Raw genomic sequence first — 21,044 nt, 5'->3', positions numbered from 1 at the left:
AGGGAAGTGGTGATGAGGGAGCATGCAGACCTCATAACTTATTCCATGACGTGTGTATGTCCTCAGAGCAGTGCACATAATTCTGCCGGTAAATAACTAGAGTGAAGTTAACTTAAAAACTGAAAAAAATGAAGCATCAGGCCTGATGAATGTCCCTTCCTATTAATCAGAAAAAGCTTCTAAAAACAACATCCTAATTAATACTGGCGAAGAGGAAAGGTAGCCAGTAGGCCTGATGATGACTAAAAAGCGCATATACAGGCTGAGCGTGATCCTGCTGGCAAAGAATATTGTGCAGATGATGCCTTGTGAACATGAGCACCGCTCACTTTGAGAGAAGCCTGTGTACAGTAGAAAGAAGACATTACCTGAAGGCACCATGAGAGACACTTTAGTTTGGTTGCACAATCACAATTTATGAAATTTGATTCTTTGTTGGTTTTACTGCAGCAATACCTGGATCCTGTGGCTACGTGTGTGTGTGTGTGTGTGTGTGTGTGTGTTGGATATATGTATGTTGTAAGTCTTTTTCATTGTTAACACTGATGAACAGAGTCAGTGCAGGGTGTGTCCCTGGTGGTCATCTAGTACTCATGGTTTTTTTTGCAATACTGGGCTTTAATAAGCTAGACATTGAATTCCCTAGCCAGCCTTTTGGTTAGACGAGCACTGTCAACACATAAGAGCCTTCCTGCTGTGGCTACTAACAAAGCCATGGGGCTGACTAGCATGTGTCTGAGCACTTATGGGCTTTAGCGGTGTTCGATGTTGCTGGAAGGCCTGTTTCATCAGTTTGGGTGCAGGGAGCTGCTGTGCCACACTGTCGTGGGGAATCACAAATATAGTTGTCTACCGATCGCAGCTCCCCAATTCCCAAACTGTGTTAGCTTCATACAGCGCAGGTCTTTCAAATCCAAGCAGCCCCAGAGACACACCAGGGAGGGGCAAAAGAGATGATTCCTCTCATGTTTCACTCCTTATGTGTCGCACATGTCATCCTCTAAGCGGTGATTAGAAGACAACTTTGAAACAGATTGATGTCTTGCATTGATTTGATCAAATTTTTAATGTCTGTGCACATTTGAGGCTAATGTGTTCTGAAGGGACAGGGAGATAGAGTGTCATTGGATGGCTTTTAAAAGAGTTGTATGTCAATTTAAGCCCTATTTCGTTTCATGATAGAAGGATGATTTGTGTGGGGTGAGCCAATAATGGAACCCTTTTCTATAAATTCAACAGTTAAGAGGAACTGAAGTAACTATTGTGTTTGGCTCCTCCTTCAGGAAAACAAATGAGACTACTTGAATGTGTCAACAGATCCTCCTCTAAGCCATAAATAGTGACTGATCATTTCAGGAAAGGATGAGGCATGGCTGGTTTATGTCATGGAGCAGGGGGAAGGAATGGCTGGAGCACTTCCACTGATATATGGAAAGTTTGAATCCACGGGAACCCCTCGGTTGTTCAGGAAATGGCTCTGAGTAAAGGCTACAGTGCACACTTACTTACTGTCAATATGCTGTGGGATACATTACACGTTTCTTATTAATGATGGCTGTCATTTTCCTGCTGTGCTTTGCCAAGGCTAGTGGTGTAGAGAAAGTGATTGTTGGAAGCTATAGACACGTACATAGGCATGTACATATTCACAGTAGATACAATAGGAGATAAATCGGTCACGACAAAGACTGGTTGATTTTCTGTCACATCGACGCACACATAAAAAGACGAGAAGGAGAGAAAGAGACTCTTTAAAGGTCTCACTCATCATTAAGTTATTATGAAAGTACTTGCTTGTTTCATTGGAGTGTTCAAATCAATTTCGTGGCAGCTATAAGAGGTATTAAAAAATTCTTTTCATCTGACTCTTCACTCAGTATGAAGTCATGTATTGTCAGTGTTAATGCCCTTTACCAGAAGAAAAAGATTTTTCTTTAGTGGAGACATACACATATTCCCAATGTTCATTTTGTTATTCTTCTCCACCTGACAGTCTAATGTGTGTGATGGTTGTGTTTCTGGGTCAGGGACAAGCTGTCCTGTCAAGCACTGGTTGGATGAAGCAGAGTACACCTTGCCTTTGTTAAGCTGTTAGTGCGGCCCCGTTGTGATGTGCAATTTATTTGCTTCTTGTCCTCCAATTGAATTTCTCTTGCCCTCATTTGTAGTCTGTGTATGTTATTATTACACGTTTTTATCCACTCTTTCCAGTCTTTGCTCTTTTAGCTGTGCCCTCTTTTCTCAGAGGATCCCCTATTTACCCATTCATCATAGGCAATACAGTAAGTTGTTTAATAGATATAAAATTGGTTTATGCATTTCCGTGTTGAATGGTTCTCAGGAAGAGAATGCTTCTTCCAATCGATGGGAAAAGCTTTTAAAAAAACATTTCCACTGTTGATGTCTGTCTTAGCACTTACCTTTTCTAACCTGTAGACCTTAGAAAGGTTTGTGAAATAATTGCCAGAAAAGTCATTTGTCATCATTTACATATCACAGGGGTGCACATTAGCTTCTACCTGAATTTGTATCCATCTTTATGATTTATGATTGTTCTCACATTCAGATTGATCCCCCTTTTTCTTACAGCATGTTTTAATATTTATTATGAATTTACTCTTTCAAAGGCATGCTCCAAAATGATTATCCATTTTTGCTTTCTTTTCATTAATTAACTAGAATAAACCTTGCTATCATTGATCTTACTGTGATAGAATTTTTCACTTGGTTACCTTATTCCTTTTTTCTACTTTACTGGTGTTTCTGAGTTGTGTGTGGAGGTTGTGATGAGCCAATGCTGTGCTGCTGTGCATATAGATTTGTGTTTCTTTAGTCTCTAACGCTGTGTCATTAGATGGCCAGTGCTGTGTCATTATGGAGCCCAGGCATGGGTGGAAGCAGCAGGAGAACAAGGTTCAGCTTTCTCTCTCTCTCAAAGATCCTCCTCCGCATGTCCCCCTCTGTCCATCTGTCTGTGTCTATTTATCTGTCTGCTATCGCTCTCTGTCTTTCTTTTTCCCACTCTTGAGTGTACGTGCAAATGCAGGGATGCAAATTCTCTCCCTAGGCTCAGGTTTGAAATGTTGTGCCATGCCCGTTTCTTCATGGTCTCTTGTTTCCAGCTGTTAAAGCTGGTGTTTTTGTTTTATTAAAGCCCATGAGATGATCTTTGATGCCAGACTCAAACTAATTTGTTTGAGGAGAAAGAGAGCGGGACCTGTTTGGAGGTTATTTTTCCATGGTCTATTTAAATTAGAATGCTAACCAGCTAGCGTCGACCCATCCTGTAAAACCGTGGTTGGAAAACCACTGTGTAACTTAAGAGGCAATAGTCTGATGGTATAGCTCAGGTCCCCAGCTGGGATATGTGTGTGAGCGGTGAACTCACTATATGTTAGACACTACATCACACTTTTTTAGCCTAATAATTAAAAAATTTTACTCTCAAAATGTCAAGAAAGAAAATATTCTTACACCTATTTTCTTATTAAACATAAAAAAATATAACCATTTAGTTTTTTTTACAGAACTAACTGTTGTTAACTCACTGTAAAACACACTTTATTCAAACCCGACGGAAACAAAATAAAACTCACCAGACCCAACTTTGTTAGTCTGTTCACTGTTCAAACAATCACCAGCTGGTTTGGTTGAAGTAAACCCTTAATTCACTGAGTTAGACGTGAAAATATTCTGGATCGACATGCTGTCGCTGCCTCTCTGATGCCCAAGCTCACTGTCGCTCATCTCCCGCTTGACACCTCTCCTGTCCCTGCCTAAACCTGCCATGACTTTGTTGTCCCTGAGGTTAGAGTCCTTGTCGGAGGTGCTCTAAATCACATCAGAACTGTACTCCCTGTTGTGTGTCTCAGAATGTATTCATTGCCCAGGCTCACTAGGAGGCTGCTGAGCCTAGTTCCGTTTCCCGCTCGGAAGGCTTCGGATTGGTGCCTATTCCAAACTCAGTCAGCTAATAGGTTAAAAGCAAGCAGGATTATCAACTGAGCTAACTAGCTAATGGCAGTTAGCAGAAGTTATGACCTTATATGTGATATTCTGCCCCCTATTTTTTGGAGTATGAATTCAACAGTTAGAGAGTAACCTCACATTTTACACTTTGTACCTTTAATCCAGTGACATAGGGCCTTGGGGGATGGTATGTGGCCATTGCCCACTGGTGCCATTGTGATGTGCTTGTGTGTCTTTTGTTTTTCAATAATGGTCTTTATGAGTTTTTAATGCGTTTGTCTCCCCCATTCTCCCTGTAGATTAAAGATCCTGACTCTCAATTTATCCCACAGCTCAAGTCTTTATTGGGCTATATTTCCACTTTACTTTTCATCCTCTGTTGTACACTCAAACGGAAAAGCGCTCGCTTAGAAAAACGCATCAAGGGCAAAATGACCTCTGAAATTATCCTCTTCTCCGGTGTTGTTATCACAGCTTCTTCTCTTCTTCTTCGAGTTTGAAGAGGCCTTTGATTAATGAAAAAAACGGTCGGATGGCTGGATTTAGAAACGTATGTCACCTTAAGTGTCTTAAGGCAATAAGAAACAGACAATAAGAAACTAGAGATTTGCCGATGGATAGGAAAACACTATCATGGTCAGACGTGGAGGTGCAGTGCCTGATTGATTTGGTTGTAAAAGAGGACATTAGCTTGAGGGAAAGCAAACACAGGATTATTACCCGAAAATTTCCACAGTGGAGCTCTTCAGAAGACTTGCAACACAAGTGCCATGATCCCGTCAGAGTCATTAGGACTTTTTTAGTCATACTGGAAGACAAGAATATTGATATGTACACTATAAAAAAAAAAAAAAAGTGTCGTAGTTAAGTGCTAAGTGAGTCCTTTGGTGATGCCAGCATTTTCACTGGTAGTATGAAAGTGACTTCCTGGTCATTTTAAAATTCCTTTTAAAACTGATGTGCTCACCTATACAGCCCTTAATGGCCAGGATGCGCAATACCTCATGGACCCTCTGCACTTCCACACCACAGGTCAAACTCTTAGGGTCCTCAGGGTTTTATAAGTGCACCTCGGACATGTTTTAAGACTCATGCTTTTCAGTCAGCAGCCCCCAATCTTTGGAATAGTCTCCCAATAAACTTGAGGTCTTTGGACTCTGTGGACTAAAAAGCAGCTATCTGTTCAGGCATTTAGGTAGCATTTATTTTATTTTAACGTGTGTGTTATGTCTGTTTCCCTTGTATATTTTATCCAGTGTTTTATCTTTGTTTTACTTATTTTATACTATTTGATTTCATTTATTTGACTGTGAAACACTATCACTGGTGTCTTTACTACTATACTATATAAATAAACTTTGCTTGCTTTGCATTGGATGTAAAGATTTTTCCACCAATAGGTTTATATGTTCTTCTTCTTTCCAACCGCATGTTTTCTTATTTAAGGAGAAAACAATTTCCTCATTACTTCTACCTGCCTTGAAGTTTACCTGCCTTGAAGTTTACCTGCCTGAACTGATCTGTGTTAGAAAAACAGTTTTCTTGCTACTGTTAATTATTGTTCTAGTCTTGAACATCATTCAAGTGTAAACCATCTGTAGTCATAATGATTCCCTGTGCTATATGCCTTCATGGTGCTGACTGTTTGATTGCTTTGTACATGAAAGAACTCATTCAGTCATATCATCTATTAGCTCAGTACGACTCACCACACAAGCACACAGAGATGTATACAAACAATCTTTCCTTACTTCCCCCACTGTCTATGACTGCAAATACTGCAGGGCATCCCATCTCTCCAGCAATTCATACAATGTCATATCCTAATCAAAAGGTACAATTACACACCCTTGGGCTTTTGGGACCCTGGGGAGTATCTGCATGTTCTGTCTTCCATCATGTGTGCAAAAGCCTTCTTGTCAGTAGGCTGCTCAGAGCGAAGGGAGCCGCCAACAAGTTGGACCGGGCTCCGATGGCTGAACACACTTCACAAGGATGTGTTGGCTCACAACTGCTCATGTGAAATGGAGGGAAAAGACAACGAACACCGTGTTTCCATAGCAACAAAGGGGAAAGTTACCCCACCACCCCCAAATGTTGGTGGGAAAGTGCACCATTGGTTTTGGTCTGTGTGTCTCTGAACATGTGGCATGCTGGTATAGCGTCACTTAGGAGCCCCCCCCCCCCCCCCCACACACACACACAGTTGCAGTTGTTCTGCTTCTCTTTCATCTGTCTGTGCGTTGTGAGGAGACCACCAGTGAGCCGGGCCTGGCATTTTTCATCCTCGACCTGAGTCATCCACTCTCCCCCCCCCATAGGATGAAAGGCGAGCTACTGAGAATTCTCCCCTGAGGTGGTCAGACAGGAAATACAGTCACCTTCAATCTGTCTGGTTATGTCTATACATGTTTAAGAGCTGTGGAAAAGTGTCTCTTTGTCATTTTCATCATGTCTCTCCATAAGCGTCCATGTCAGATGGCCGTATGAATGGTCTAATAATCCTAATGACCTGGTTGTAGGTGTGTATTTTAGGCCTGTGTGTGTGTGTCCCTCTAACAGGAGGGTGCCAGAATGGAAAAGGAGAAAGAGCAGTAATTATGGTCTCCCATGTTCAGCAGAAACATCAGAGGGAAGTAATTTGTTGCTCTATATTTAATCAGTGGAGATAACGAGACTGACTGCAGCTGTCTGGGCCTATGGGCAGGCAGACAAGCAGGAACACCATTTCCTCCAAAACCCATTAGTCTTTAATGCAGCCAGACAAAGTGTCTTATTTCCATATTTTTTCAGCGTTTGAATAATCATTATCATCCTTTCTGTCTCAAATTTGCTCAATTGTACACTTTTTCTTCTTCACCTTTCTTCTATTCCATTTTTGTCTCCCAGCCCTCCACTTCTTTCCTCCCTTCTGTCTCTTGACATGACTCCATAAAATAAGTATTTCATCTCTTCAGTCACCTGCAGCACCTCCTGCACGTTCCTTATCTCTCTCTCTCTCTTTGTCTCTGCCCATCTCTCCATCCCTCTCTTAGGGTGCAGGTAGAGTTCTATGTGAATGAGAACACTTTCAAGGAGCGCCTCAAGCTGTTCTTCATCAAAAACCAAAGATCCAGTGAGTTGCCTGTGTTTGTTATCACACTTTCTCTATCTGTAATTAGTTGGGTGAATTTCTTGTCTTCTTGCCTGTGTTTTGTTTCCACATGAGTTGCTCTCATTTTTGATTTAAGAGATGTGTTTCATTTTAGTGTGTGATGTGCTGTCATTCTTGCTCTGCATTTCATCACCAGTTGTTCAACTTGTCCACTCTTTGTGACTGTTTTACATGTCTGTGTAGGGATTTGGACTCGTTTATGGAAATGTTTTTATATTTATTTTCTCCTGTATGCCTAAAGGCATAAAATACATGTTCATAACACCTTAACCTGAAGTAGAAACAGATCTATATGTCAGGGTGATTTTGTACTTAATTAGTTTGATATTAACAAATAATTATAGCCTTAATTTTTTTTTACATTTTCTGCTACTTTAAGCCAACCATTGTCAGAAAACAAGGGCTGCACATGCTTTATTGAAATGATGTGATGAATTGTGTTGTGGAAAACAATCTGAGAGACTGGTGTGCAGTGTGGTAAATGATGAAAATCGAAAATAGTCCCAGAACCTTTCTTTTATTTGTGGTGGGTCTTCTAAAACCTTGATTTGTATCTTAGGTGCAAAGAGCATCAAATGTCATATTTTTAAATCATGCATGTTTTAATCACATTAAAAATTAAATATGATGTGTCTTTATAAAGTCAGCAGCTGCTATTTTAATGAGGATTATCTGCGTTTTGCATTGCAGGTTTGCGAGTGCGGATGTTTAACTTTGCTCTTAAAGTGCTGAGCTGCCTCCTCTACATTGTCAGAGTCCTATTGGACAACCCGCAAGCAGAAAGACAGGACTGGTGAGAGAAATTATGATAACAGGAGATTAGTGAGATGAAACAAAGTCTCTGTGAATGTGGATTCCTGATAGCAGGAACAAGTGCACCAGGTCAATAGATAACAGTGTGTATAGAGTACCCCGTAAATGAATTGGACGGGAGATGATGGGGGAAGGGGGTGGAGATGGAATCAGGAAAGTAAACTGATATTTGGCCAGAGAACCTGGACAAGAAGTTACGTTCAGTGCAGTTTTTGTGGTTTTTCCTCCTTGCAGTGTAAGCGGAGTGAACTGCACCAGACAAAACACATCATCCCGTCCCTGGAGTGAGTTTGACTGGTAAGCATGTGAGTTATTAATTAGGAGTGATGGCTTCGGCCTGCAGACAAGGACCATGAAACTGCACAACCTGGAGGACTGGCATCCCCAACGCTGGCTCACTGGTCGGAAACGTATAATGCAATCAATGCTACTTCACTTAACTGATACAATTCACAATGCTGATCTTGAGCTTTATAGATACACACTCCACAATCCAACTGTATGGATTACCTGTTAGCATAATATGTATGTAGTGCCTGTTCGGCCTAATCAACAGAGATCTAGTTGAGATAAAACATGTAATATACAACAGCAGAGGGGGGGACCAGGAAGTGTACGTGGACCTGAGGCTGTATTATGTCTCCTGCTCAGGGACCTATTGATCTAATTGGTGGCTGGTGACACTGGCTAAGCTCTGGCTCCACATGAATAAGGAGCCTGACAGAGTGAGCTCAGGAAAGGGATGGGCCACCTCCTGCTCCAGGCAGCATACTCTTAGGACAAAATCAGAGCGCAGGCAGGCAAGCAGCCATGATAAGCCCCAGGGTGTCTTTTGGAGAAAAAAAAACTGCCATTCTCTCACAATAAGGCTGTAAATTTTCATTTGACTGTGTGAATATTACTTTTCTCCTATAATATGAGCACATTGGCAGCTGTGCACTTCACTGTTATTCAGCTGTAAACAGGATAATTATGTTTTATGTAGTGACATCAGTTGTGTTCATGTCACTGTGTTGGGCAGAAAAGAATTTTAATATATTGGCCACAGTAACTTTTTTTTGCCACATCTCTCTCCTCTATTCTTCCCTTTTCTTCCACTCTGTAGGAAACTGATCATCTGGGTGGATAGACCTCTACCGCTGTGGGGACTGCAGGTCAGATAGATCAGTGTACTCCTGTGTTTACACACATCTGCATACATGAAAGCACTGACACAAAGGTGCACATCATCATTTCTGCATTCCTTTTATGGGATTGTTGATTTCAGGGCTTATTATAATGAAATTGGATCATTTTACCTGACACGAGAATTTACACATGCAGTATGATTACACACATATATGTACACAATCAGACACCAGACCGTCTCTTGCTTCACTTAAACCTGTTCCCTCTGAATCTCAATCATCAGAACGCCCACTGATTCCGCCCACGCTCCCCTCATCCATTTCTGCGACTCCTAATTTCTCTCTGCTCCGGTCTCTCTCTGACTAGCTCAACTCCTCTCTGTGTCTGCTTTCCCTCTGTGTCTGCATCTCTCAATTTCTTTATAATTCTCTCTCTCTCTTTCTCTTTTTGCAGGTGCTCGTGGCTTTCATCAGCTTTTCAGAAACGATGTTGCTCGTGTATCTCAGCTACAAGGTGAGCTACTCGTGGCCCCCAACGGCTAGTCTGAAGCCTTTTGTAATGACTGTGGCTGTGATGTCTACATCTGTGTGGGTGTGCAGGCATGCGATATGCTTGAGGGTGGTGGTTTGTCCGCTTTACACTCCTCTGTGTGTTCACTCGACTTAACAAGTTTTCCTTTCTCCCCTGACGCTGCTCCTTTGCTCTTGCAAATTTGGAAAGCACCTCACCGGGCTTGAGGCTTCCTCAGCACCGTCCTGTTATTGACACATCAGAAAGACTTGGGACAGGGGGAGGCGCCTGTGTTGCTGTAGTGGGGGGCGATTTATCAACGGGTTGCCGTGCCTTTGATGTACTTGACACTATAAGCCTATAAAGGGCTCACTGGGCAGATTACTCTGGAGGCTAGAGGTCTTAGCATTTAGAGTTGACTGATTCCTGTGGACAAACCCTGTGCCTGTCCACCTACACTAGTCAGATTCAGGTCAGCCATATGCAGGTGGCAGACACATAAAAACAGCCATGGCTGACATCTTAATTGAACAGCAAAGCTTAGAGGAAACTGGGTAATGCTCTCTAAGGGCACAAGGGAGTTGTATAACCCTTATAAGTCCCGATCTATTCTATGGTGCAAAAACCTGTCAGTTTGTCCCCTTCCACTCCCCGCAATCTGGCCTGTTGTGTGGTAATCCCCCAAGGTCGCCATGACAATAGAACTTCCTGACCCCTGTGTGTGGTTTGTGTTTCCAGGGCAACGTTTGGGAGCAAGTATTGCGTGTACCCTTCATTCTGGAGATGATCAGCGCCATTCCCTTCATGATCACTGTGAGTGGAAGGATATGCCTTACTGAGCACTGACCGCTCAAGCACTGCACTCCCATCCTCCCTTCTTGAACACACATCACACCTTTAACACCTTAAATACAGTAATACAGAAAGGCGGGCACATGCTCACACAACAATTTTCTTTGCAAGAAATCCTGTGACTGTATACAACGTATGAAAAAAAAAAGTGATGAGATAGAAGGCCTAGCAGACTGAAGCTTTCTCTTCTTGACAGGTGATTTTGCCCTCCTTCAGAAATCTCTTTATCCCTGTATTTCTCAATTGCTGGCTGGCCAAACACGCTTTGGAGAACATGATAGTGAGTGAAGCACTATCTCCCTATCCAATTTTTCCATTACCTTAACCTCAACATCTCTGTTATGTTATTTTGTTGGCATGCAATTGCCCCTCTCTGTCTCTGCCATTTCAGCTCACCAGTTTTTTTTCTGCTATGAAGGTATCAGTCACAAAGCATTTAAACTTGCACCTTGGGCTTGGCATTGAAGCTTTTTTCTTTACATCCCCTCTGCCTCCATCTATCATATGACATCCAGATGACTAAGCTTGCTTCCCAATTTTTAATACCCCCCCCCCCCTCCCCCAACATTTACATCTGATTTTTAAGTGCATTTTCATATTTCATCCATTGCTTTTATATTTTTTTTCCTACCATCCAGTAACTTCATTTTATCCACATGTTACACTTTAACAATGCAGCTCTTAGGCTTTAGTTCCCATACATTAACTCATAACTGTGTCTGTCTCTCTGCAGAATGATCTCCACAGGGCGATCCAGCGGACACACTCAGCTATGTTTAACCAGGTGGTGATACTCATCAGCACGCTGGTCTGTCTGATGTTTACATGGTGGGTATTCTCACTGCTAATACTGAACTGAGAAGGGGGGCAACAAGGAAAGAAAAGAGGGGAAAGAGAGACATTAAATTGTGGTTGGACAGGAAGTGAAAGGTGTCACAGCTTTGGACAGGGTGAGGAAAGGAGCACAAAGAGAGTGAGACAGACACAAGGCGCAAAGAAATTGTGTGATACATGCGGGGAAAAAAATGGATTTAAAAATCCTGCTCCTGGAAGCTAAGAGAGAAAAAGGCAGAGAGCAGAGAGGTAATTGGTAACTGTGAGAATGAGATAGTGCTCTGAAATGACAACTGCCGATTCCTTGTGTGCAGTGGAGGATGTGTCAGCTCGCTGCATATCTGGTGTGAAAGCCTGAGCCAATCCAGAAGATCCTACACACAGCATGAATTAAGATCTCTGACCATTTCAGGGTTGGCATTTGCCTGTTGACTCATCTATCGCTTAAAGAATACAATAATATACTCAGCTGGTACTCACACACCTATACACACAAATAAACAATGTTCAACAAAGGCATATGCACAGGCATGAAAAGCAGCTGTATAATTGCCTCTACAGACACCTATAATTCACCCAGTATGTGAACTCTCTTTCTCAGTAATGCTCACTTCCTCTGCTTATTTTATCCATCTTACCCAACCTGCCCTCCTCCATCAGCATCTGCGGTATCCAGCACCTCGAAAGAGCAGGCAACAACCTGACCCTGTTCGACTCGCTGTACTTCTGCGTGGTCACCTTTTCCACTGTGGGCTTTGGAGATGTCACCCCCCAAATCTGGCCCTCGCAGCTCCTGGTGGTCATCATGATTTTTGTTGCGCTCATTGTGCTCCCCATCCAGGTGAGAAATGATTGAGATAACCTCTAATTTAATCACAGACAGATTATATTAGAGGTTAAAAACAACAGATGAAACCAGGAGTAAAGTTTGACAAACAAGATATCACTCTATAACAGAAAGCTTAGGCGAAAAAAGACACAAAAAATACTGAGTTCAAAAGAGTTGAGACCTGACGGTCCTTCCCCCATCATTTTTTATTTTCAACTTTTGAAGCAGCCAGCTATGCCAGGCTGGCCTCCAGTTTACATGGAGGTAGAAAAATCTCAGACAAACACAAACAAGGCTTTAAATTCATCAAATAAATTTTAAAATCCTTCCAAAAATTAATAGATCTGATAGTTTTGCAATCATAAAAGCTAATTAGTTTTCTTTGATAAGCTCATTACAGTAAAGATAGACTAATAAGTCTTGTACCCCCCCCCCTTTCTTGCAGAATAATGTGATGACTCATTGCATCCTACGTAGACTTACAGCACTATTTTTATTCAGAGAACAGCAAGAGTGTCTTCCTTACTCGCTCTATTCCCCAAATCCCTCTCCTGTCATTTAGCTGCTGTGGAGGGGACTTCAGGAACCATTTACACAAACATACTATTTGTACATGGACTGATAAAAAAAAAAAATCCTGACAAATGTATCAGTTGCATTGTATCCTAATGATTGTTTCTTATATTTGTGTAAACCTTTTTTCCCTGAGGTAGTTGGCGTACCTTGGTGCCTCCAAAAAGATGTGAAATTGCTAATAAGGAAGAATTTCCTCTGTGTGTTTACTGTACCTGCAGTCCGAGGAGGGCCTCTCTGGGCAGGGAATCACACTCACACATCACTTATAACTTCTCTGACATTCTTGTGTTGTTGTAAATTGGATTTCTTTTGTGATGGCACTACACATCTTTTGCTATCTTTTCCTTTTTTATCATGTCACATAAGCAGTAGGTGTAAGGCTCAAATCCTACGCGTGCTTGATCAACTGACTATTAACATTCTTATTGTTATTTTATTGTTATATTATCTTATTGTTTTGTCTTTTCCATCCACAGTGACCAGGTGGTAGTAAGCATCACTAAAACCATCACAAAAGCAAAAGACATGAGCATGAATACACTTTCGCTGAACAAGCTGACTCATAAAGAAATGGCGATCTGTGCATCACCAATGTGGATGCCATGTCATCTTCCCAACTCCCTCTCACAATCTTTTATCCATAAATACCCCTTGACATTTAGAAACTTAGCCCCAACCCCCATCCCCACTGCGTGCGTGCGTGCGTGCGTGCGAGACAGTTTTTAAATGTGTGTCCGTCTGTTTGACTCTGAGTTCTGCCATGTCCTGTCCAGGCTGCACAGGCTAGCCATAGAGCATATCAGGATTCAGCTGCTGTCTTTTTCTTATTGCTGCCTCATTAATTGGCATTTTCCTGTACCTGTCCACAACACACTACAGGAAATGAACTCCATGACAAGTCGTTTCGTGTCATTTTGAGCCTTAAAAGAATTCCGTTCCAATTAAATTTCACAATACTCTAAAATAGAGGCTTGATTGTTCTTGGGGCAGCTAGAGGTAGAGCAAGTCGCCCAATAAAGAGAACATTGGCAGGTCTCTCCCCAGCTCCTCCTGCCCGCATGTTGAAGTGTCCTTGGGCAAGAACCCCAAATTGTTCCAGAAGTATGTGCCATTGGTGTGTGAGTGTGTGTATGAGCATTAATTTCTTTCTGATGAGCAGCTGCAGCCTCTGCAATCATTGTATGAATGTGTGTGAATGGGGCGAATATGACATGTACTTTAAAGGGCTTTGAGTATACATTAAGTACAATCCATTGTTGCATCACAAATCTACCACAGTTGGTGCCATTGACAACTGGCTGTACACAAAAAGTGCCACTATTGTTGTATGGATAATGTTTTCCAGTTTTAATGAGCTGACATTATCGCTGCTCAAAATCGATCAAATTTATCTAGAACAAAATGAGTACTTCCCAGAGAAAAAGAGCACACAAATGAACTGTCTACTGAATTCTGCTGACATGGATGTTGCATTTTAACATAATCAGCCGTTCATTGCGACTGTCTCCATTACAGTTGGCAGAGGGTTCAATACATCATCTCGTCAACTGTATAGTATTAGCGTCATGTCACTTAAATCAATAAGAATAATTGGAAATGAGTGAAATGTGTGACCAACAAGTGAACACCACTCTGTATTAAAGGAATAGTTTGGATTTGGGGGGAGCTACACTTTCCCTACTTATACAGGGTGACACCAAGTTGCATCATAATGGTTCTTGCTGGACCAGCTAAAATGACCAAGGAAAAACAGAAGAGGAAATAAAGAAAAATATTTACTCTCAGTTTTAATGAGGTTGACAGGTGAACGTAAGGCTTTCAGAGGGTGAATGATGAGAAGCCTCTGCCACTAACTGAACTAGCTTAACTATAACTACAGCTGATCAGTCTTAATTATTCGTTTTGTTTTTTTGCAAATTAATCTCTCCATTTTTAGCACCAAAACATTTCCTGAGCCCTGCTTGTTGCAGGAGGACATTGTTTACACCAAACTACAGTGATCAGAACTAAAACTCTCTCTTTCATGCACCTCTTTATCTGTAAAATCCCACCATCCACCTTTTCACCCGGCCCTCCCCAACATTACAAAAATCTGTGAGATTTTTCTCAGGCCTACAGTTATTTCCATAACCCACCTTCTCTTATTTATCTCTGGCTGCTATCATTTCCATTTAGCTACCATCTTGAACTCCACTTTTCTTAATTCCCCCAAACACTCTCCATAATCAAACGGAAACACTATACAGTACAAGGCATTGTTTTCTTTTTATGCACCACCTGGTTCCTCCCTGTATTGCAGCTAACCTAATCCAGTTTCCATCTGTTGAATGTGATGGATGTCGTACTGAATGTAGTTCGAGCAGCTGGCCTTTCTGTGGATGGAGCGGCAGAAGTCCGGGGGAAACTACAGCCGCTACAGGGCACAGACGGAGAAACACGTGGTGCTGTGCGTCAGCTGTCTCAAGATCGACCTCCTCATGGACTTCCTTAATGAGTTCTTCGCTCACCCCCGACTTCAGGTCTTCCAAAATGGTTTTAAGTAGGACAAGAGGGTGTTGGGGGGTCTTGTGTTTGTGTGCATTTGTTGTCTGTAATCCTTTTCGGGAGCCTGAGCAGCTGAGGTTAAAGCAGAGGATTAGTTCAGTAGCAATTCAATAGCACAGATCAAACTGCTGTCTTATTGATGTTGGAGCAGACGTGTTTGCTTGGGGCGGGCTAGATTCTGGATGGAGATTTTTTTGTTTACTAGACAGAGTTTTGTGGTACAGATTTTACTGCATGAAATCAAGATACATATGATTCAGTTTCCTGTAAATTTAGACCAAGGACGGAAAGTTGGTGTACAGTGTTCAAAAAACACTGCTTGACTCCTGTAAGTGTGACAAACTATGCTTTCCATGGTAAAGGACTAGGGCTTGTATGTTCAAGTTTAAATAAGGTGTTATTTGCTGCACTGCCAATTCACTGTGGAGTTACATCAGCTTTGTCATTGAGATTGCTCAATTATCATCACGAGAACTAGGTATGAATGGTCATGTGATAACAGGTACTGCAGGGAATCGTATCCCGTCTCTGTTTAGGGGTTAAGGGTGACCAACTGTAAAAAGATAGCAGGTGGACTTCGAGTTAAGAATGTTTTAATCAAACAACAAGGTCGGTGTACTTTTCCCACTCAATCATATAATCTCGTCATGGCAGGGGTTAGGGTTAATTTTATGAGTCCATTATTTTGAAGACTGTCTTAGTTGTCATGTCAGTTTGAGGATGAAAATCATTTGTACTCTATTTTCAAGACCAAGGGGCGACCTAATTTAGATGATATAGAAACTCACTTTTGAATTAAATTAAACACAGTAAATCTTATGTCTCATCACAGGTAGTACTGGATTTTGACTGTTTTTAGGTCTAGGGAATGAATTACCTTCAAGCCTTATGGCTGTATCAGCTACTAACAGGCCATAACATACCCTGAATGCCTTGACTGCCACCAGCAAAAGAAGGATTCAGGTCTTACTAACCAAAACAATGGATGAGTGTTATCATTCATTGTCCATCACAGCCTCAACAAAAAGTTTCTCTTTGCTATTGTCTGCAGTGCTCCACTCGCAAACAATCACTCTCCCTGCTTTAGCGTCTGCCCACTGGCTCATATTACAACCCCAAGTTTGCAACTTTGAACGTGACACTTGTCCAGTCTGCATATCAAGTGATCCCAGATGGCACGCCAACCCCAAAGTTAGGAGCACTGGATTACAGACAGAACGTAGTCTGTGGAATATTTCGAAAGTAGTACAAACTAAATGCAAAAATTATATATAAAAATATGTCTCCTACAAAACACCTCATCCAGCAGACTTCTTGCTAACGTCTTGCATGTGGTTAAACCTTCAGCCACGATACCAATTGTGTGTGCATGTTGGTGTGTGTGTGTGTAGGACCATTATGTGGTGATCCTTTGTCCAGCAGAGATGGATGTCCAGGTTAGGAGGGTCCTTCATGTCCCTCTGTGGGCCCAAAGAGTCATCTATCTGCAGGGTTCTGCCCTCAAAGACCAAGACCTGATGAGGGCCAAGTAAGTCACTGTGATAAAAAATATAACAACAATCAAGAGTCTAGAAATAAAACAGTAATCAGATTTTTGTATTTAGTTTCATACGAACACTGTATCATTTTTCTCATGTCAATTAGAAGCATTATTATCACAGTTGCAAAATCAAGCCTTGAAACCCCCCATAACAGACCTTCAGCTGTGATAGCTCATACATGATACCTGAAGCAACTTGCTTTTTGTTTACCCCCTGGCTTCTGATAATACAGCCGCAGCACCTTAGGCTGGCTTTGTCTCAGAGAAAGAAAAGGAGTAACGGCCTGTTTGTTTAATCTCCCTGTCTCCTCGCCTCCTACTATCTCATCCATAAATGGCGTAGGCTTGAAAGACACATTGGTTCGTTTGATGTTCTATTGTCCTGCTTTTTTCTCTTTTGTCCTGTCCCTCAATAACATGACAACACTCTCCTTCTCGTGGTTTCTGTCACTTTTCCAACTCTGTCTCTCTCTGTTTATCTTTTTCTCTTACTCCTGTGGCCACATGCTCTACTAACTGCCTGCAGGATGGACGATGCTGAGGCCTGCTTTATCCTCAGTAACCGGTTTGAAGTGGACCGCATTGCTGCTGTATGTTCCTCACTGTATCGCCATGATTCAACACACTGCAAAACATGCATATTTCTTGCCCGGTTATAGCTCCTAATTTTTTTTTAAACAAATAAAAATGTCTTGTAATTTTCTTTTAATATTTCTCTGGAGTGAACTGCTTTTTTAGAAAATTACATTGTACATGAATTGCACAGTAAAAATGACTGAAGCTAAGAGTAAAACAAACTGGCTTGACATAAAAAAAAATTAACTATACGCAGGCATACTGCAAAAAAACAATGAGCTTCATAGGTGCAGTGCATGCTATACAGCACTCTGGAATTCACACTGAATCATTTGGCACATGCCTTCCTTAACTTGTCATGTCAGTAAACCAGAGTTGATAAAAATAAATTAAGCTACATGTACATTTCTAAGCAGCAACGTTATCGTAGGTTTAGGGTAGCAAGGTAACTGAGACTGTCATTTTTGTGGAAAGCTGAGATTGTTTGAAAAAACCATCATTGGATGGATCACTATAAAATTTAGTAGATGCATTCATGTACCCCTCCAGATAAATTGTAATTACTTAGTGATTTCTTAATTTGTTTAATACTTTATGACTAAATACTTGCAAAACTAATGACATTCCCATCAACCTCACCTGTAGGCTGCTTTGTCTTTAGTGCTAACTGGCAAATGTTAGCATGCTAACACACTAAATTAGGTGAAAAAAGGTGAATATGATAAACATAACTAAACATCAGTGTGTTAGCATTGTCACTGTGAGCATGTTAGCATGCTGTCATTAGCTTTTTAGCTCAAAGTAACGCTGTGCTCAGATACAGCCTCACAGAGCCACTAGCGTGGCTGTAAACTCATAGTCTTGTTTTTTGCTTTTGACTGATTTTTCAACAACGTTTGCAAGGCCAGTTTTACTCTTCCTAGCCACTGTGCAGCCTTGAATACTTCATCTGTCAGAATTGCATTGCTCTGAAATTTTGCAGGGACCATTCAGTTGCTCTGTGCAGTCAGCGATTTAAGAGGATTATTAGAGAGGAGCTAAAATCTGATGCTGCTAATGATGGGTTTCTACCTCTCTTTCTCTCTCTGTCGCACTTTTCCTCTGTCTCTCCCGTGTTTTCACTCCATCCATGTCTCTCACCGCCATCTCCAATTTTCTCAGGATCATCAGACCATCCTCAGAGCCTGGGCAGTGAAAGACTTTGCTCCAAATTGCCCCCTGTACGTCCAGATTCTCAAGCCAGAGAACAAGTTCCACGTCAAGTTTGCAGGTGGGCAGTGAGTGTGAAATCAAATATATTGGCAGCCTCTGGAGGTATCTGTCCTGTTTGGATGCAGCTACTATTATTTGATCACATCAGGATTCAGGAAATAATGGGATGACACCTGCTAAATAATTAGATTTTGCTCCGTTGGTGACTGGAACCGTGTTGTCACCAGTCATGATACATAACAACATAAAAGATGGGTGATTAGGTAAGCATTTTTAGTTTGCTCTGCAGGGTTGCATTGCGATGGCATGGGAAACTGAGTTGTCCTATCTGCACTTTATTTCCTGTGTGTGTCATCAGCTGTCGTGTCCAGTTTTCGACATGAGTTGATCCGCTTCATTTGTAAGCCTGAAAATTGTCTTTTCTGTCAGCGTCCCAGTGCAGCAACACAGATCTCTGTCGTCCAAGCTCTGAAGAAGTGCTGGACAGATTGGCTCGACTTGGCTGTAAGCTTTCTTAAGGGTTTTCACATGTCTTTTGGAGAGTGTCCCCTCTTCTCCTGCTCAACAGACAAGATGCCAGTCAATCATCTGCGAGTGAAACAAGAGGAACGAAACTCTCTCTCACCCTTTCCTCTCTCTCGCACATCTCCCTGCCTACAGCCCCGGAGAACGTCAAACTCAATTCTAGCTTGCCGCCCTCATCCCAGCTGTCTCTATTAATGCTTAACGTTTTACTTTGCTACCTTGGCAAAGAAAATCCCCTTCTTTTGATGAGTTCTGCTCAGGCAGACAAGCTCTCCAGTCCTCCTTTACCCCTGCAGTGCTGATTAAACACCTCACTGCCAGACCAGATTGAAGTCTTTGTTATTAGTGGGGCAGGAATTGTCAGGTAGAAAATTAAATTCATGTTCACCCATGATAACACACGCTCTGTATTATATGATTATCAGCTAGCCCTGTGGGGTGAAACTCGCGCTGCTGTGCTGGGAGTGAGACATTTCTATGAATTGCTTTGATGTGTTAACTTATATTGACATAGTGTTGGACATGTTCAAATATCCTCGTCATTCATTTTAAATTACAAAATTGTTTCTTATGAAATAGCTGATATCAATGCCCTTATGGGCGCTGTCCCTGTGGGAATACAATACAAAGTAAAGTACCCCTTTAAACACGTAAAACACATGAGTTCACAATTGACTGACTGTAATGTCCCTCTAATCTAAAGTCACTATAGGTAGACGCAGAGAGCAAATCAGTATGCAGTCACATGCGCATTACTGTAAGTACAGACGCCATGTTTTGACACCACTTGGAAAATACTCACAAAGTGCTAGTGTGGGAGGCATTAATGAGCAAGAGATACAAGATTTAATTTGATCCGCAGGAATAGCTTAATAACAGCCTGGCGTTCATTAGGAAAGATGTGTTGGTATGATGCTGCAGCGGGGCAGGAAACCCTGAGGCGTTTGAGTAACCAAACAGAAATGGGTACGGAGGTTTGATTGATTATCTCCCCAGTTTATGTTTTGATCCACGATAGCCAGTCGCCCTCCTGAGTTCTGCTCATTGTAGCCACACGGCGTTGATAGCAGCTCACTTAAACAAACAATAACGGCCTACTGATTTAATTAGCTCATCTGGTGGACCTGTGGTCAGGTTGTAATTGCCCTCTTGCAGAGGGTGCAAATAACCTGCACACACATATCTGCACACACAGGATTACATTTTTAATACTGGTCTGTGATAGAAATCAACACGCAGTCTGAAGAAATGGGTACAAAAACCCAGATATCCTGAGGGAGGGCGACAGAAAGAGAAAAGAGAGTGTGTGTGTGTGTGTGTGTGTGTGTGTGTGTGTGTGTGTGTGTCTAGGTCAGTAATTGGTTTCTCTCTTGGTCCAGGCACCTGAAGGATAGAGGGCAGGGTGAAGGGTAAGCATAGAAGAATATGGGAAGAGAAGGGATCACAGTGGTGAAGACGGGTTCAAGAAGAACAGAGAGTGGATTTTGTGTGTAACAGTAATGAATGTTGTTGCTCCATTATGTATGGTCAGAGAATAAAATTGAGGCCCTTAGAGGTCGTTCAGAATGTACCGCGTATGAAGAAAATTGTGAATAAATTTAACCATGGTGACTAGTGTTCAGCTCGGAGATTGATCAAATCTATCTCACGAACACCAGTAAAGACCCTAAAATCGTCAATGACTTGAGGCCTATAGCATAAACATCACTAGTAATGAAAACCCTGGAGAAAGTTGTTTAAATCAGAAACTGTGGGTGTAACTTGACTCAACCCCCTGCAGTTTGCATAAAAGCTGTGAGAGATGTTAACAATGCAACGTTATTTACATGAACATTTAGAACAAACAAGCACTTGTGCAAGATTACTTTTTGTTGAGTTCCCGTCAGCCTTTAATATGATGCATCCTCAATAGTTGTAAGAAAGCTGATATCTTATTTCCATTTAGATCATCAACTCATCAGATAGATTATAAATATTTTGAA

The 21,044-nt window shown here is 41.7% G+C and overlaps 1 protein-coding gene and 1 long non-coding RNA gene across 4 annotated transcripts in view; one reads left to right on the top strand and one right to left on the bottom strand.

Annotated features, from left to right (window-relative positions):
* LOC119896486 (potassium channel subfamily T member 2) overlaps nucleotides 1-21,044 on the top strand; it is a 36,937-nt gene that overhangs the window by 4,214 nt on the left and 11,679 nt on the right. For 2 of the 3 annotated variants that reach the window (XM_038709929.1, XM_038709928.1), the window contains exons 2-14: nucleotides 7,005-7,084; nucleotides 7,814-7,916; nucleotides 8,171-8,233; nucleotides 9,042-9,090; nucleotides 9,518-9,577; nucleotides 10,313-10,387; nucleotides 10,623-10,706; nucleotides 11,160-11,254; nucleotides 11,921-12,101; nucleotides 15,020-15,184; nucleotides 16,601-16,737; nucleotides 17,276-17,339; nucleotides 18,487-18,595. In XM_038709929.1, the coding sequence (XP_038565857.1) occupies nucleotides 7,005-7,084; nucleotides 7,814-7,916; nucleotides 8,171-8,233; nucleotides 9,042-9,090; nucleotides 9,518-9,577; nucleotides 10,313-10,387; nucleotides 10,623-10,706; nucleotides 11,160-11,254; nucleotides 11,921-12,101; nucleotides 15,020-15,184; nucleotides 16,601-16,737; nucleotides 17,276-17,339; nucleotides 18,487-18,595 (1,265 nt within the window). The remainder of the gene's footprint in view (nucleotides 1-7,004; nucleotides 7,085-7,813; nucleotides 7,917-8,170; nucleotides 8,234-9,041; nucleotides 9,091-9,517; nucleotides 9,578-10,312; nucleotides 10,388-10,622; nucleotides 10,707-11,159; nucleotides 11,255-11,920; nucleotides 12,102-15,019; nucleotides 15,185-16,600; nucleotides 16,738-17,275; nucleotides 17,340-18,486; nucleotides 18,596-21,044) is intronic. The other variant, XM_038709930.1, reaches the window with a different exon arrangement.
* On the bottom strand, nucleotides 15,194-18,492 carry LOC119896535. Its single transcript, XR_005443236.1, has 3 exons — nucleotides 18,397-18,492; nucleotides 16,604-16,723; nucleotides 15,194-15,281 (listed from the first exon to the last, which is right to left on the bottom strand). It is a non-coding gene; the product is annotated as an uncharacterized LOC119896535 (long non-coding RNA).

The sequence above is a fragment of the Micropterus salmoides genome, unplaced genomic scaffold (genome assembly GCF_014851395.1).
Source record: "Micropterus salmoides isolate LMB-PRFRI ecotype aquatic unplaced genomic scaffold, ASM1485139v1 Ms_hic_scaffold_10, whole genome shotgun sequence".
NCBI classification, from domain to species: Eukaryota; Metazoa; Chordata; class Actinopteri; order Centrarchiformes; family Centrarchidae; genus Micropterus; species Micropterus salmoides.
The sequence above is the reverse complement of the archived record's forward strand: the minus strand, read 5'-3'. Positions and strand labels throughout refer to the sequence as shown.